Raw genomic sequence first — 19,027 nt, 5'->3', positions numbered from 1 at the left:
ACGTCCCAGGTGCCAGCACACTGCAAGCGATTCCTTTCTTGCCGGGTATCGGAGTGAAATAATCTCCACAACCCCAGATGAACGCGGTGAGTGACGCCGTGTGGGTGTTGTGCGTGATTAATGACGCCTTGTTGGGGCTATCGAAGTCGTTTGGCGAGAGAATTTCTCAAATTACTGTCAGCAGTAATGTTCAAAGCAACCGTCTTGGCGTCGAGGATTTTTCATTAGACGTAGAAGGTTGTCAACGTGCTGAGAGTGGCAGTGACGATGAACGATCAGCTGCTAGCTCACGAGCAAAGACTTGCACTTTACGTTCCGTCATGCGTTAATGTTTCTTCATGCTCGTAAGTCACTTTGATTGTATTTATTATATCCTTCAGTGAGCTCAAAAAAACAGCATACCTTTTCTTGTGCATTCATTGTATCCCAATTAGAGTGGATATTACAAAGCGCCTCAAGCCACCAACACACTCGAGCTCGGCCAGCGAAGCGAAATGGCTAGAAAAATGAAGTATGCAGCTACGGCTACAGTTCACGCTAAATTCTGCATTTCACTGGCGCCGTCTGAACGACGTTGTTATTCACCGTATTTTTGCTTTTTTGACGTCGCGAAAAGCGTACGCGTGTATTTGTTTTGATATCATTTTTCGATCACGCTGATGAAACCTGCAACATCCATGTGCAGAGAACTGCGCACTGTTAGAGTATGATCATGCCTTTGACAGAAGTGCTACTTATGGGAAGTTTAATGCTTGTGTTCTGTTGAAGAAGTACCTACATGATGCTTACAGCACAAGTAATATGTTTACAAACCATCGCTACGTAACCTACGTCAAACATTCGTTCCTGTGCTGCCGCGATGGAGCGCTATTCGCTAATGGCCTTCTACTGCGAAAAATCTACCAGACAAGCTTAGCACAATTGATCTCGGAGTGCCGTTCAGTTATGGTTTGCGCAGTTTTCTGTAGCATGCACAGTATCACACAAAGCATTGTTGATACGCGGTCATTCAGCTGACACCACCACCTTTTGCACTGCGACAAGAAATGAGGCAGTGAACATTCAGCAGTTCGTATTGGTTGGGAAAGTACGTTGGTTCGATATGTATTCATTTGACGATCAAGAGTTGATCTCATCAAAGCGGGAGCACATTCGCGCGTCCTATCCTTTCTTGTGCGAGTTCACTGGTTCACGCGTGTTCTATCTTTTCTTGTGCGAATTCACGGGGGGATCATCCTTCTGCAGCCATCTTGAATTGCACGGTGCCACCTATTTGCCGTGGGCATTGCGAATAAAGAGCTTCACCCCCGAAAATGCATGTTCGTGGGTGGAGGAAAAGGGGGTAAGCCAAAGAGACAAAAACACATTGCGTTATTGACGGAGAAACATCCGGACGGCTGGTCGGTGAGAGGGTAAGTCAGCTTTAAGGGAGGACACTAGCTGAGAGTAGCGAAGGAGAGAGCCAAAGCAGTGATCGTCTCGTTTTTATAATTAACCGTGTCTAAGTTCTCTATTACTGCATCGTTTCGAAAAATTTTCACGGCTCCGTGTTCGTTGTTCACTCGCGCACAACTTCCCTACCACAACTGCGTTTGAACCTCTGGGTGGGTAAGGGCCCCTTTAAGGTGACCATCGCGGAGTGGCCTTGGCCGAGTTAATGATAACATTTGACGACAATTTGACAGAAGTCTAATATTCAACCAGGCAAAGGTGGGTTGTTTTTGGAGGCAGTGCAACAGCGCTTGAGGTGCATAAAAAATCCCGTGTGGAAAACTGATTTCCACTAAAACCGTCAAGGTCATTTAGTAATCAAGTCTCCAAATTGGGTTTGTTATATGTAGCAGTAAGCCTGGTCCCAGGTTGTAAAACTAAGCACATCACAAGATGTACCGTAGGCTTAAGCCTTGAAATGTTGCAGACAGCGTAGAATGTTTCCAAGTTTTGTTATGTATATATATCGCAGGTTTCTGATGAGGGCACTTTGGTACCAGCTTTGTCTGTAGCCGGCTAAGGTAAATGGGGGTCATACCAGCTTTGTCTATAGCCAGCTAAGGTAAATAAGAGACATCTATACAGGGCTGGGCAGTATCGAAGATACATGCATCTGAGAAACAAAATTAGATACTTGGATACTCTTTCAGTGTCTTTTATCAGTATCAAAATACGTCTCGCAAAACTAGTACCTCTATCTGCTTTTCCGTTACATTCAATAACGTATGGTGGATCTTAACATACAAGATACTGCGATCACAGTGCTACCATCCGAAACATTAATTGCTGACTGAACTCCGCTTCTCTGACACGCACTGGTGCCACTAGGCCACCTGAATAAAACTAATGCCGGTGACCTACTTAATTTTTCCCGCCCAATTTCTCTAGTGAGCATCGACGATTAGGTGTCCACGCACCTTTTGGTGTATCGGAGTGACATGCCAGAGCTGGCGCAGTCTCGACGGAAACTATGTTCGCGTGTTCGCCCACGCCTATTTTGTTTTCTCAATTTTAAATGCGAAGCATTTCCAAGCGAACTTAGGTGACTTTAAGTCTGTCTATCTATCTATCTATCTATCTATCTATCTATCTATCTATCTATCTATCTATCTATCTATCTATCTATCTATCTATCTATCTGTCTGTCTGTCTAACCACCTATGACTTTTAGCTCTTCTGGCTGTTTATATATTGGTATCAATACCAAACTCAGTCTGGCATAACATGACTGTATGAAGACCATATTTACCTAGCCATATTATCAAAATCATGACATAGATGTCATGAATGTCATGATTTACATTTCATGGTCCTGCAGCTCTTGCGGTAGTTTCGTTCACATGACATGGTAAAACCAGTGTGGTATGACATGAGTGCATGACGAACACAAGCGACAGACTTTAACACGAAAATCTTGACACGCGTGTCTTGTAACAACAAGACTACAATCCACACTCATGATGCACTCGCAGCCGTTTCGCTAACTTCGCATGTACCAAATTTGGTATTACGAAACGTGAATGAATGAAGAAGGTATGTGACTGGTACAAACATGATAAACATAAGGTGCCTGTATTGTAACAACATGAGCACATGCCACGCTCATGATGCGTTCCGATGGAGGCCGAAATGTTGTAGGCCCGTGTGCTCAGATTTGGGTGGGCGTTAAAGAACCGCAGGTGGCTGAAATTTCCGGAGTCCTCCACTACACGTCTCTCATAATCATATGGTGGTTTTGGGACGTTAAACCCTATATATCAATCAATCAATCGCTCATGGTGCGCTTGCAACCGTATCGCTAGCTTCATATATACCAAGTTTGGTATTACGTCACGTGAGTATGGGACTGGTGCAAACATGATAATTATGAGAAGCGTGTCTTGTAAGAACATGACTACATGCCACACTCAAGGCGCCAACACACTTCGACATGACTCGGCGCACGTGCGCGCTGGCGCTCGTTTCGCAACGTCACGCCGGCGATATATGCCACGCCAGGCGCCGATCTGCCTGCCACATACTCGCAGGCACTCGCCGCGCTGTGTTTCGTTGACGCATGGCATGCGCATTTCAGCGCGCCCAGCGCCCCTCCGTCACAAAGAGAAGCAAACGCAGTGCTGTCTGGCTAACGTCACAGTGTACTAGTAACGTCGTCGGCGCGAAATGGCGCATGTCGCATTTCGCGCCGGTCGCCGCTGGACCACGCCGACGCGGGCTTCTCGCGCCGGTCGCACCTGGTTTCAAATTGTATAGAGTGCTCGCGTTTAGCTCGCGTGGCGTCGCTGCGCCCCGCGTGCGCGCGGGTCAACGTTACGTCGGAGTATATGGCGCCATTTATGATGCAATCGCGGCCATTCCGCTAGCGCGACATATACCAAACTATGTGCTACGTGACGTCAATGAACGATGAAAGTATATGACTGGTGCAATCATGAGACACGCGTGTCATGTAAAAACATGACAACATATCACGCACATAATGTGCTCGTGGCCGTTTCGTTAGCTCCACATATATCAAATTTGGTATCATGTGACGGGAATAGAGGACGAAGGTAAGTGACACGTCCAAACAAGATAATCATGATATGCGTGTATTGTAAAGCATGGCTACATACTATACGCTGATAGCGTGCCCGCGGCCGTTTTCACTAGTTCCACACACACCAAACTGGGTATTACGTGATATGAATGCACTGCGATTGTAAATGACAGGTCCAAACATATTAGTTGTGATGTTAGTATGATGTAAAACATGACTACATGCTACGCTCATAGCACACTCGCGGCCATTTTCGCTAGCTCAACATATACCGAATTCGTTATCAGGTGACGGGAATAGATGACGAGTGTAAATTACACGTTCAAATATGATAATCGTGACATGGAAGTCATATGCGGAATAATTCACCTCCACCTCGTAACGTTGTGTTCATTTTTAAAGGCACATATCGACCTTCCTCATTCATGCTTTGCATATCATCGATTGCCACGATACGTAGGATTTGCTTTTTTTTTCTCTTTTTAGTTGTGTTAGAACTCTGACACTTTTATTGCGTACTACGGCAATGAAGGCATAATTTCTGATGTCACTCTCCAGCGTGGATTGACAAAAGAGCCGGTACTGAAGAACAAGCGCTTATCTATCATTGCATATCTTGGCGCATGATGCCACTTTCTTCCTGCCATTTTCTATGTGTTCAATTGATTGATATGTCGGTTTTAACGTCCCAAAACCACCATATGATTATGAGAGACGCCGTAGTGGAGGGCTCCGGAAATTTTTCTATGTGTTCAAAGAGCTCTTTGAACACATAGAATATATTATTCTTAGCACATATGATTCTTTGCACAAGTGCTTTCTTAGTCGTCTTCCTGTTGCATCCGATAGATTGCCTCCTGGTCTAAACGTTTTTTTTTTCAGTCTGGTATATGAATATGCATTTTGTAATGTGCAACCAAAATAACCTTTTTGTGTATACCGTAAATTATCTGCTTTATTTTTGATTTTATATACTTACACAATTATATTCACTAGAGTTTACTCTTCTTAGCTATACAAATGCCTGGAAAAGAACGGCTTTATTCTATTTTTAGTTACGTTTTTGTTTCCTTCTTGCGTCCTTCATGTTTTTTTTTACTTTTACTGATTGCCAGGTAATCGTAGCTATAGGCATCAATGGCGTCAATAGCGATGTTGTTCCCACGGAAACTTGTGCATTCATGCTGCAACGTACCCTCATTTTTTTATTTTGGTGTGATTGGCCTATCACAAAAAAACCCATGACCGCTGGGCGCAAGCTGTCTGCTATGTCTTGTTTACTTCGATATTGTCTGACATTTTGTTCTAAGATTACGCGCACGTATTCCTGCGGCGGCTGCAAGTCCATGGAGGTAAAATGCTGGCGATGCATCCACTCAGTTTTGACTGCACGTTAAAGAACACCACATGGTGAACATTTTTTCGTGGCCCTCCACTTCTGCGTTCATGATAATTATAATGTAGTTTTAGGACGCAAAAACTGTACAAATACCACTTAGATTACGCCCACTATGCGTACTGTTGTTGACATGCCAGCTTGCGCGTGTACTAGCAATAACGTCGGAAGGTGCAATCACCACTGTAAAAATACTAAACACCATCTACCGATGACTGGGACGCGGCTATAGCTACAGCCACTGTCATAAGACAGCGCGCTTTGCTTGTACTTTGATTACTTGGTTTTCTGGGCACAAGTTAAGTCATTAGTGAGTTTAATTTGTGCCGGAGTGACGGCCGCTTATTTTTATACTCAAGACCACATGGCGATACAACAGGTCATAGGCATTTCTGATGTGTACATGTTCTCTCGCAAAAGAATGTTGATAGAAAGTTCGTGAGTATGACGATAACGAACGGTTTTCTGTCGGCAGATAAGAAAAATAATAAAAGTGACAACAGCTTTATGCGCCCTATGACGAGCAAGAACCGTTGTTAGCAAAGTGTCTGCAGAGCTGTCCTGTTAAGCAGCTAAAACAAACCCTCATAACTTCTACGAAAGTGAGCTAATTTACTTTGGGACAAAACTTTTGAGATTTCAACGAACATTTCTCTAAAATGAAACTGGGAACATTTTAGATTATTTCAAGCTGTCGTTTTTGTGCCCGCGTTTTCGCTGCAAGATTATTGGGGTCTATAGTAGCAATTTAGTGAATGTATCGAAGTATCATAAGATATCATTGGCAAGTATCATATCTGTTACAATCTTTGCGTCAATATCTTTTATTTGTATCTTCAATACATTTAGCCTCAGTATATTTTGTAGTGTATCGCGATACAATTTCAAAGTATCTTTGCCCAGCCATATTTCTAGACACCTGTGTGAACAGCTAAGTGCGGAAATCAGTATGCATGTGAGTTAGTACGCAGAAATTTAGCTTGACAGTATCCGTGCTATCAAAATAAGGCTTCTGGGTTTAGATTTGTGCGGAGCAATTGAAGAACGCCAAGCTCCGATGAAAAATCAGTGGAAGAGCAGCCCGCAGAAGAAATACGCAAGGGGCCGAGATCAGAAGAGTGAGTTGTGTGGAGTTCCCCTCCTTTCAAAGAGTGGCCGCACGTTATCGAAGATCTTTACTACGACCTACGTCGTGAAAATTCTCAAGCCTCGCTAGGAGCCATCATCAAGATGTCCTGATCTTTCGCGCAGCCGAAGCAGACAGTGGCATCTTCGAGAGCATTACAATTTGTGAGGGAAGCGTAGGTTGTTAGGGGAGCCTTCTGTGGAGAAGCCCTCACTTATAATTTCCTCGGTCTTTTCCACCTAGTTAACGGTGGTCACATATATTTGAACATACCACTCTTGATATTGCTGGCGTCAATCCTTGTCTTTTGGAGGTCTCAGACTGTCGTGTGACATATACAAAGGAGGCGCCTTGAAAATAAACAGCGATTAGTACCTATACACGCCTACATGACTCGTGAATATACCGCGAATGAACCAAGCACTTATTTTGCATGTAGGAGTGTCTTACTTAACGGCGTTGTTGTTTCTTAGGGGCAAAGCTACTTATAGCGGCACCCATTCATCCCCCGTAGTATGTAACAAGTATAACATTTTGAACTCCAAGGTGGTGCCGGTGAGAGACTTTTTCTGTGCGTTGTTGAACAATAAAAAATAGTGCTCAATGTACACGTCAATGGCTGCTAATGGAGAATGAGAGACAGGAGCATTCGGCTTTTAGTTAACGCGCAGGCTGCGATCACCATTAGCACCCATTGGCATGTACATTGAGCACTATCTGACAAGAAAGGGTTGCTACGTTATACTCGCTGGGTGTAACCTCCTTAGCTTTAGAAAGGTTTAGCGAGCGTTGAGCCGCAGTGCCATGAATACAATGAGCTTGTATATACCATGAATGAACTCGAGGTGGTTAAAAATGGGAAGTAGATACGAAGCGCAAGCCGTAGGAAAGTAAAAGCCGAATTCTCCGCCTCTCATTTCCCATTAGCAGCCATTGGCATGTACATTGAGCACTATCTGACTGAAAAAGTTTGCTACGTCATACTCGCTGGGCGTAACCTCCTTGGTTTTCGAAAGGTTTAGCGAGCGTTCGACCGCAGTGCCATGAATACAGTGAACTAGTATATACCATGAACTCGAGGTGGTTAAAGGTGGGAAGTGGGCCCGAAGCGCAAGCCGTAAGAAAGTGTGCGTGTGCCGCCTCTCGTTTAGTCTTTGGAATGTCCGCTGGATGGCGGTGCTTCTATATGGGGAATATATGATGAAAATATGCGAGATGGTGGTACTAGGAGTGATGAATAAATGGACGAACAGACACATAGACAGATGCATGGATGGACGCATGAACGGACGCAGGGTCGGCTGCATGGACGAACGCAGGGACGGACGCACGAACAGACGCACGCACGGACGGGCTGATGGACGCATGGACGGTCACACTGACGGACGCATGGACGGATGGAAGCAAGAACGAATGGACAGACGAATTCTTCGCCCCACTCTCCATCATTCACTCCGTGGATATGCTGTCATTTTTTGTTCATGTTAAGCGCTTATCACGCCGACATGCCTATATTTGATCTCGCCATGCCTGGCCCTTAGAACGTACACAGCTCAATTATCTCTAAGAAACTACTCTTACCTTCAGAGCGACAAAAACGCAACTGTAAAGTGGAATACTGCAAAAGGCGAAGTGGGGAGCTTGGAATATACAGGTACACAAAACGCTACCGCTTGCCAATCATTCTGCCACACTATCATCCTTACTAGCGACCTTGCTCCAACACGCTCTGCTATGTTCTTTTCAGCGGCTGATGGTATACGTTTCTTGACCTTGTTATCCAAATAAAAGGCGGTGGACGCGTTGGGGTATTGGTGGAAAAAGCTTTATTAAGACTCAGCTCAAGAGAGAAAGAGGTAAAAAAAAGGAAAAACACAGGGAGATTACCTAAGAACTCGTTAGGTTTTCTGCTCTGAACAAGTTTGGGGGAAAAGGCTGAAGAGAAAAAATAGAGAAGCATTAGGAGGAAGAGAAAATTTTGTTGATCCCTCCGTCATAAACATTGGCGCAACACGGAAGTAGCACGTGTCCTTCGAGAAGTAGCGGAATGTTTACTTTACATTGATATAACAGAGCTTGCACAATGTAAATTGGTTTTTGGCAGTTATAGCACCGTTAATATGGCTGTACCCGCATGGATATTTGGTTGCACATCTCCACCCTGACGACTAACGTTCATGATCAATGGTTCTGCAAACCCTTTTGGTAGCTGCGTTGAGAGCGTAATCAGAAGAAAAAAACTTGAATAATCCATCTCTTAGAAGAATCAGTTAAACACGAAAGTGAAACCTGCTTTCGAAGAGCTAGTCAAACTTTTGTTGGACATTGTTTAGCCACAAGTGTGAAATAATTATTGAAATCGCAACAAATGGTAATGCCACGTGAAGAACGGGCAAGCACTTTGAAACTTGCAGCCTGCTTTTTTAGCAGAGAGGACACACGAAAAGAACATAGACAGGGTCAGCGTGGACTGTCACAGTTCGACGCATAAAGCACTCTGCTCAAACGCAAACGATATATTAATGGTTCACACAAGTGTACAGGACGAAGGTGAACTGTTTCAATTGCTACTTCTTCGTGTGTGAGCAGCGCCCTGCTTTCGCAAGCGCAGCCGCTGCATCAAGCGAAATGAGAGACCTTCCGGCTTTGTAAGTAACGCTGTCTCACCGACCAAGATCACTCTAAGGGCAAAGCGAGACATCTAAAAGACACTTTTGTAAAGACACCAAAATCTGTGACGTGACCCAGTGTATTGCGTTCCAGGCATCTTTTTGCTTGCGAACTAAGTGATCTTGAGATCTACTCCCGGTGACAACGGCGTCTTTTCTTTGCCATCTGATTGTGTACATTCCTTAGACACGATTTCTGCGACAGAAATACGTCGCTGAAGTCTCGGTGTACCCGTTCATAAGGCACTCTAATGTTAAAAACAAGAAATGAACGGTTAGTGAGAACACATACAATACAAACTCGCAGTGGTAGTGCACAGGCACCCGCCAAGTCCGGTCGCCCGCCTTAAGGGAGCTCTGTAGAACTTTTATGGCCTTGTGCATGCACGAAACCGTGGGACAAAGTTCCGGTATCTTCTTTTCTGACAGCAGTCTTTCATCGAGACGGCCGTGTCTGTCACCAAAAAGACGTCGCTGAGCCTGATAGAATGGGCATTGGCACAAAATGCGCTCATATCTTTGGAATGACCAACCGTACGGCATTAAACATATGCGGCTGTGAGGAGAGGGTCCTCTGAAAGCTCACGGGACGATAGGGACGCTTACCCAAGAATTGCAGGTCGTACAAGGCGGGAGTCAGAAGACAGAAAACTTTCTTGTCGATTAGTCTGCTAAAGGCCATAGTTTCCGCTGCGTTTTGCAATCATTACCTCCCATCACTTCTTGTTTCCTTTTTTTCTCTCGCAGGTGTGGGTGTGCGTAGTGTTCGCTATGATGACTTTGTCGCTGTTTTCGACGGGACTGGATCGTTTCTACGAGCAACGGTGGGCTACGTACATAAACGTCACGCAGGGAAGCAAACGCTTCCACTGTGGCTACTACGTCGAGCACTTCTTCGGTCATGCCTGGGAATACTTCGAAAACCTGCTGGGAAAAGGCGAGTAGTTTTTAATTCAGCCCATGAACGTTGAATACATGAGCACCAAATTAGGCTAGCACCTAAATTCAAACTAATAATTTCAGTAAAATATGACTTTTCCCCACACTAACATTGATTCATAGCAACATTCACCTACTTTTTTCGAAGCTAATGGCATATTGTTTGTTTATGACAATTGTACTTCTTTATACCTGAGCATTTATTTAGTCGAAACGAGCCCCAACTACTGCGCATTGGGGCAAAAACCGTTGGCTCGTCAGTATTCTCGCGGCTTTCCGGATTATCCTGAGTAAAAAACAAGCTTTGTGCCATCGTCTAGCAATTCTTCATAACTTCTATCTATACGCTATTAAGGTACGAACACACTGGCGGCGCCGCGCTCTCCCGCGCGCCGCTCGCGGGACGCCGCTTTGCACATGTCACGCCGAGCGTCGTGGAATTTCTGCCGCCGACTGAAGCGCTCGCTGGGCTATTTTTGCCGCTGCCGCCAGCTCCCGCGCAAGCAGACCACCAATGAGCGCCTGCATTTCCTCCCTTCCTTCTCAAGTCAGCGGCGCCTCCTCACCCATGCTTTTTTCTTTCTCCGTCTATCGCGGAGAAGACAAGCCGCGAGCCGGCAGCTAGCAGGTGGGTGCGCGCATCTCGACATGCCCATTCTTGTCGCTAGATGAAACGACTTTTTTTCGCGGCGCTGCGAATGTGGACAGCGTGCCGCTGGCTGCCGAGCGGAGGCACCGACGGGCGGGACGCCGCCACGGCATGCTTCCCGCCACTGTGTTCGTAACGTTGATTGATATGTGGGGTTTAACGTGCCAAAACCACCATATGATTACGAGAGACGCCGTAGTGGAGGGCTCCGGAAATTTCGACCACCTGGGGTTCTTTAACGTGCACCCAAATCTGAGCACACGCGCCTACAACATTTCCGCCTTCATCGGAAATGCAGCCGCCGCAGCCGGGATTTGAACCCGTGACCTGCGGGTCAGCAGCCGAGTACCTTAGCCACTATACCACCGCGGCGGGGCGTTCGTAACGTTACACGACACTTTTGGAAATTATTGCGCACTTTTTTCAGTGAAAAGGCGTGCATACAAAGTGGTTGGTCGTGTGTCACCATTGCAGTGATGTGCCGGAGGGGCTCTGGAAACGTCATATCATTTTTGCTCAAGCATGGGAGTAGTAGTTTATGCAGTGTGTTTTGACGTTACATTACCATAATACTCGGAAATAACATTTTAGAACATGCTGTAGTTGACTTTTTTAGGCGCATTTACACTTACCGAGACATTTCTAGGCTTATGAAGGCTTTACCTTTCATTTGGCGCAAAAAAAAACAACTGAAGCTTTTCGCGTCATTGCCCCTATAGAGATTTTTAGGTATTTCTTACTTGTAGTGGCCGTATCGCGATGTTCGTGCAGGCTCCACTGCGCCACCTGGCCGCCAAGCTTCCCGCATGGTGACCGCTTTCTGGTGGCTGGCCGTCACTGTGCTTGTGTTCGCGTTCGCCGGCCAGATGCGCGCCTGCCTCATGGTCAAGTCCCAGGAGGCCGTGATCCGCAACATACAGGACCTGGCGCAACGCTCAGCCGTTCGACCTTATACGCTGGCCGGAAGCATCCTCACTGCCATGCTAAGGGTACGAAAAAATTAAGGGACACTTTGTTAATTCTAAAATTGGTTCGGCGAAAGTTTGTGGCCATGCCACTGACTATGCCACTCCTTTTTATTTTACACTTTCTCAGCAATCACGCAATTGCTGACAGAGTGTGATGGTTACACGTCACAGCTGGCATAATTACTGGGCAAGGACGAACGGATGGTCCCCGCGTGTATGATGCATGCTGACAATATTAACTTATTTCACCCTAATAATCTAGCGCCAGTTACGCACAGATCTGCCTTGACCACTGTGTAAGATACAAACACTTTGGGTGGGGACACTTGCGAGGCGAGATCGACCAGGGGAAGTCAAAGCGACGCGCATTCGTCGGACCACTGCCGGCAGCACTGCCAGCGGAGAGTAGACGCAACTTGAAAAGAAAAAGAGGCGTTGCTATAACAACCGGTCCTTCGCGGGAAATATAAATGTAGTTGCACGGGAGCGTTCTTTCTGCCAAAGAGTGAAAATTCATCACTATTCTCACGAAGCACGACGAGAGTCCGAGACGCGCGCCCGCGTGGTCTCTATGAAACGCATGCCGGTATTTGAAGATGGTTCTCGCATGTCCTGTGGATTCGTACTGCTTGGAGCCTAACAGACACGAAATAATTGTCATCTTTTCCACAATTTTGTATGGAGCCGCTCTTCATTTAAATGCGCTGGTTTTCCTGTATTCGCTGATGGTAGATGGGGCACTCGGATTGGCAAGCTGGATCTGGGGAGCGCACGAACAGCGTGGTGGGACGCACCTTCTTGAGATGACCAGAAAAGCAGAACTTGAACAAGAGCACGTGATTGCTCTTTAAAAGAGAAGCAACCACTTAGATACCTGGACCAATTTATTGGCGCGCGTTACAAAGCTACCGTTTCGGGTTGCGCCAATTTCTATTATCGCCGCTCTAATGCTCCATATGCGGTGTGAAGTTCACGACTGTGTGATTGCCTGTTGGTATCGATCCATGTTTACTGGGGACCCTGCGCCAATATTCTCGCTGATTTCACCAACCCTTGATATTGTGCGTGCACGTGAAGCGCATTACGGTATTTTTTTTCGCATTCAACAGTCAGTGGACCTCTTTATGAATGATACTGAAAACGTGCAAACCAAAAGCAGTGAATACACCACGTAATATACTGAAAAAGTGTTCACTATGCCTGTAACAGAAAAAAAAAGTATTTATTGCAACGTATCATTGTAATGCACGAACATAAAAAGCAAAGATGATTCATTTACATTCACGACTTAGTGAATGCATATATTGCATCTCCTGCAACATGCACCGCAAAGGCGAGACATGTTCGAACAGTGCAACAAGAGGAGTGTAAACGTCGCCGAGCCTTGCCTCTTTCTTTCTGTTACAGCTTTCTTGAGCCATATTTAGGCCTTGTGTTTTGCAGTATTGTCGCATTCTCGTAGTGATGTAATAGCGCAAGATTCTGGCAATTCCGTCGGAGACATGACAAACGCGCCAAACGCGATGCTCTCTGAACGTCGGCGTTTCCACTGGCCTTGCCGGTTGCTACAGCAACGGTATCTGAAACTTCTTTTTCTTTTCAGTTGCGCTGGCTTGCAGCTAAATGCGCTGCTGGCAGTGGTCTGATGCACGCGCGTCTCTGTTACTTTACCTGGCCGATCGCGTCCAATAAGAAAGCCGTGAATCGTCCCCACCTACATTTCGTGTACCTTACACCGTGGCCTTGACTAAGCGAAGAGCGTTGGCGCGAATGTCATCCACAAAAGTGCTTACTTAGAACATGTGGACGAGCTTTTTAGATGCGGAGCATCTTATACTCGCGCCTTGTAGTGCGCCGTCCGCACCGCTTCTCGAACATTCGACAGCTGACGCGCGCGCATGCGCCGTCGCGCCGTCGCCCACTCTTCCACCATCTGTGCATCCCTTCCTCCTCTACACACCGCGCGCGCTTCACTCCTCCACCATCTGTGCACCCTTCCTCCTCTACACACCGCGTTCGACATCTACAATTCTCCTGATTCTCCAGTGGACGCGCATGTGGCGTCGTGCTTCGAGAACATTCAACAGCTGACAGTGCATGCGCCGTCGTGCTGTATATATACTCAAGGTCGGCGCTCGCTCGCTCAGTTGCCGCTCGTCGGTTGGTTTGTACGGCGCGTCGACGTCCAAGGTCGCGGTGAAATGAATTCCAACGAATCCACAAACACAATGATCGACGTCCCTTCGACCAGCGCCGCCCTTTCGCATACGTGTGTACGTGTTCACTCATTTAACACCCCCTCCTACAACCACGTTAACCAGTTTAGCCATCGACCCAAGTAAGTCGCAATTTAACACCCCATTTCACAACCACGTTAACCAATTTAGCCATCGACCCAAGTAAGTCGCACTTTAACACCCCGTTAACCAATTATATGGTCCGCATCCTCCTCAGTGTTCCCCCGAGGGAAGCTGCGGGCAATTTTTTTTCACCCAGCGCGTTCATCGGCAATAAATGCTACAGTACAAGTCAAAGTAAGAGAAAAAAAATGGCAGCATATCCACGGAGTGAACGATGGAGAGTGGGGCGAAGCATTCGTCCGTCAATGCGTCCGTCTGTGTGACCGTCCATGCGTCTGTGCGTGCGCCCGTCCCTGCGTTCGTTCATGCATCCGCCCCTGCGTCCGTTCATGCGTCCATCCATGCATCTGTCTGTGTCCGTTCGTCCATCTATTCAACACTCCAAGTCCCACCATCTCGCATCTTTTTATCATATATTCCCCATATAGAAGCACCGCCATTCAGTGGACATTCCAAGGACTAAACAAGAGGTTGCACACGCACACTTTCTTACGGCTTGCGCTTCGGATCTACTTCCCACCTTCAACCACCTTGAGTTCATGGTATATACTAGTTCACTGTATTCATGGCACTGCGGCCCAATGCTCGCTAAACCTTTCTAAAACCAAGGAGGTTACGCCCAGAGAGTATAACGTAGCAACCTTTTCCTGTCAGATAGTGCTTATAGTATATCCCAGTGGCTGCTAATGTGAAATAAGAGACAGGAGGATTCAGTTTTTAATTTCTTACGGCTTGCGCTTCGTATCTGCTTCCCCCCTTTAACCACCTCGAATTCAATCATGGTATATACTAGTTCATTGTATTCATGGCCCTGCGGCTCAACGCTCGCTAAACCTTTTTAAAACTAAGGAGGTTACGCCCAGCGAGTATAATGTAGCAACCTTTTCTTGTCCGATAGTGTTCAATGTACATGCCAATGGCTGCTAATGGGGATCGCAGCGTGCGCGTTGACTAAAAGCCGAATGCTCCTGTCTCTCATTCCTCATTAGCAGCCATTGGCATGTACATTGAGCACAATTTTTTATTGTTAAACAACGCACAGAAGAAATCTCTCACTGGCACCACCTTGGAGGTCAAATGTTAAACCTATTTCGGGTACGTGCCACTGGTAGTTACGTACTACGAGGGACGCACAAGCCACGCCATAAGGAGCTTCGCCCCTTAAAAATGAAATGTAGGCGACGCAGAAAATCACTGCGTCTTCTGAATTATCGCTTATATTTTCTGCATCTGTGCTCAGGTGTGTCTTAACGTGCAAACATAAAACATTGGCAGATCCCACGTACAGTGCGGATCGATGGTATGCGAAGCACGAGTGAAAAAGGTTGATAGGTCATTTTAAAATCAGCACAATGTTACGATGTTGACGTAAATGATGCCGCGCCAGGCTTACGTGTCATGATTTTCATGTTTCGATGTGTCGTTCACCTTCTTCATCTATTAACGTCACGTTATACCAAATTTAGTATATGTGAAGCGACTGAAACGGCCGCTAACACGCTTTGTGTGTCGTATGTTGTCATGTTCTTGCATGACACGCTTGCCAGGATTATCATGTTTGCACCAGTCATATACTTTCTTAATATATTGACGTTACGTAACACCAAATTCGGTATATGTGAAGCTAGCAAAACGGCCTCGAGTGCATCATGAAAGACCCAATGTACTCCAATCTAGCGTTAACGCGTGAGCAGGCTAGGCACAGCGACGTTACGTTAGCAAAACACGAGCACTTCATTGTCTGACGCCAGGCCCGACCAGCGTCCACCGGCGCGGCCCGACGGCACCCGGCGCAAAATCCGTCATGCTGCATTTCGCGCCGATGCGTTGCGCCAGCGTCTCCCACTTTTCGTGACGGAGGGACGCCGGACGCACTGAAATGCGCATGCGTCCAAGCAATGCAGCGCGGCTCGTGCCTGCGAGTATATGGCAGGACCAGCATGGGCGTGATGCGATGAAAACAACGCAGGCGACCACGCACACCGCGTCATGTCAAAATGTATTTGCACCTTAACTGTGGCATGTAGTCATGTTCTCACATGACACGCATCTCCCGATTAATATGTTTGCACCAGTCACATACCTTCATCATTCATTGGCGTCACGTAATACAAAATTTCGCATGTGTGAGGCTAGCGAAACGGCCGCGAGCGCATCATGAGTGTGGCATGTGGTCATGTTGTTACATGACACGCAATGTCGTGATTATCATGTTCGGTTGTGTCACTTACCTATGTCGTCCATTCGCATCGCGTAATACCGAGTATGGTACATGTGAAGCTAGCGCATCATGAGCGTAGCATGTAGTCATGTTGTTACCTGACATACATCTAATGTTTCTCATATTTCCACCAGTATCATATTTCCACATACGTTCGTCATACGTTCACGTACCGTTATACCAAATTTGGTATATGTGACGCCAGCGATACGACTGCAAGTGCATCATGAGCGCGGCATGTAGTCATGTTGTTACAAGAAAAGCATGTCATGATTCTCATGTTAGGTTTTGTCGCTTGTGTTCGCCATGCAATCATGTCACACCATACCAGTTTCGCAACATGTCATGTGACCGAAACCACCGCAAGAGCTGCAGGAGCATGTAACGTAAATCATCACATTCATGACATACGTGTCATAATTTTCATGTTATGACTAGTGAAATATGTTCTTCATAAAGTCACGTTATGCCATACTAAGTTTGGTATCAATATTATTATCGAACCAGCCAGGAGAGCTATAAGTCGTAAGTGGACAGACAGACAGACAGACAGACAGACAGACAGACAGACAGACAGACAGACAGACAGACAGACAGACAGACAGACAGACAGACAGACAGACAGACACGCTCAAAGTCGCCGAAGTTCGCTGAGAAATGCTTCGCATTTAATAGCTCATGCTCATAAGCTGGCAGATATTCCAGTACACTGATGCATAAAATGGCACACAAGTTGCGCAAATATTGTGACCAAGCTAATGTTAGTCACTTATGTAAAAGCCTAATAGGTGCTGAAAATTTGTAAACGAAAAAAATGGGGAATCCTTAAGCTTCTCCTTTAAGAGTCTAATGTGATAAAGAAATTCTGTTTCTAGTGGGCACTTCAAACACTTAGCGTATCAAGCCTTTTCGAACTCACTGTGCACCCACTACGAGGCCTTCAGTGTGCAGTAGTGGGTGGGCCCTTTGTATTGGAGGACTGGCTTTAAACGAAGAAGTTTTTATACTAATTGCATGTCCTGACGCCCTGTGGCAATGTGCGCTTGTAACACGCATTACTAGGGCAATACTTCATGTTGTATTGTGAAGCATGTATACAGGACACCTGTGTTTGTAAATCATATACTTTGCTTTCACTTCATTTCTAAGCCGAGGAAGGTCATTTTACTGTATTCACATGCAAAGGCGAGGTTGTATGGCCTATCATTGCATTTGTCTGGTACAAGATAATGGATACTATGACAACTTTAGTCCAGTCGTGCTTCATAAGCCCTCTGCAGGACGTGCAAAAAGAGGATGGCGTCCTTGCAACTAACAAATCAATGTTCGAATGTTTCAGGAACTTTACAGAGGCGGTACTTGATTGAGGATACAAAAATGCTTTTGGTGTTTAATCAGGCTTTTACAGTTATTGTTTCCGTATGCACTTTGTTGACATGCAGTTGGTAATGAGCATGCATAGTTTATTAAAAACCCACATGTTGGACAGGCATGTGGAACGAATGGTGTCATCGCGATGCGACTTTGTACAAATGACTGTGCAGCTGAAATATTTTTATGACCAACAGCAGTTTCAGCCGCACTGGTATACAGAGTTCATCAAGTTTGCTGCTCAAATACTCCTTTAGACATTGTGTGGTATTCGTGGTGAGATCATGCTATAGGTGACCGCACCGTCCTCGCGCAAGTGTGGATAGTTGGTCGGTGGCGCGTATACAAATACACGCAGCGGCGCTTCGTTGCGTGCTCTCTGAGCTGATTATCGGCGGATAAAATGCGTTGACAACAGTTTACGGTTAATATCTATATGTTTTTATTGACTGAATCAGTCCACGACGCCTATGCAAATTTAACGTTACCCGCGAGTAAAGCGCGTTCTGCCTTTCATAGGAGTGCTCGCCCTGGGCGACTATCATCACGCTTTCGCACTAAATAAATCTCGCCTTTGCTCTGTTTGTGCTTTGTGCGTCATTAGCTTGTGTACTGCTACGTACTGCTGTAGCGTGGCTGAACTTCTTATTTAGATATTAGTCATCTGTATGCTACCAAAAAAGATAGAAAAAAAGGTCGTAAAAAGTCCGCATATCTGTGCAATTCGTTCAGTACCACCGTTCGCACAATATACGCATATGATTTCTCTCCCGCATTCTGTCCCCCATGAAATGTGAGACAGTCGATAACTCTAGTCAGGAGAGCTTAGTGGCTGACGGTGCTATGCGCGGCACTGCCTTTACCACGTGTACGCACATGTTCTTGCACCAGTACAAAATCTTATGTAAGCGTTCAGCAGACAGCTTTCATCGGTGGATTACGTGCACGACGGTGCTACAACAAATGCCTGGTTAATGGGACAAGAAGAACATAAACTTTATTTGTTGAATCCAGGCGATTCGAGTCCGGTGTTTTTTAGTGGGCCTGGGCACCCATTGCGAATGTGGTTCCGAGACCTTGTCTCGAAGCGGCTTCCTCGGCACGCTGGACGGCCCATAGTTGTGCTGTCACGATGTTGCAATCGCTCCGTGGGAGTAGTGGCATTTTGCTCTTTCTAATGACTTGCTGCTTGATGTTACGCGGTTGTCGACGCGTACGCTGTCGGTTGAAGTCCGCTCCCTTGCCGGTGCAGGAGGGGGCTCCGTTCTGGGTGTTGCTCTGCGCGTTTGCGCGGTTAA

General features: G+C 46.2%; 1 protein-coding gene across 1 annotated transcript in view; it reads left to right on the top strand.

The window, feature by feature from the left end:
• Positions 1–19,027, top strand: part of LOC142796302 (glutamate receptor-like) — a 184,008-nt gene that overhangs the window by 21,171 nt on the left and 143,810 nt on the right. Inside the window, exons 4-5 of the mRNA XM_075886595.1 lie at positions 9,969–10,158; positions 11,581–11,798. Coding sequence (XP_075742710.1) covers positions 9,969–10,158; positions 11,581–11,798 — 408 coding nt within the window. The remainder of the gene's footprint in view (positions 1–9,968; positions 10,159–11,580; positions 11,799–19,027) is intronic.

The sequence above is a fragment of the Rhipicephalus microplus genome, chromosome 2, assembly GCF_043290135.1.
Source record: "Rhipicephalus microplus isolate Deutch F79 chromosome 2, USDA_Rmic, whole genome shotgun sequence".
Lineage (NCBI taxonomy): Eukaryota > Metazoa > Arthropoda > Arachnida > Ixodida > Ixodidae > Rhipicephalus > Rhipicephalus microplus.
This window is presented reverse-complemented; position numbering and strand designations above follow the sequence as displayed.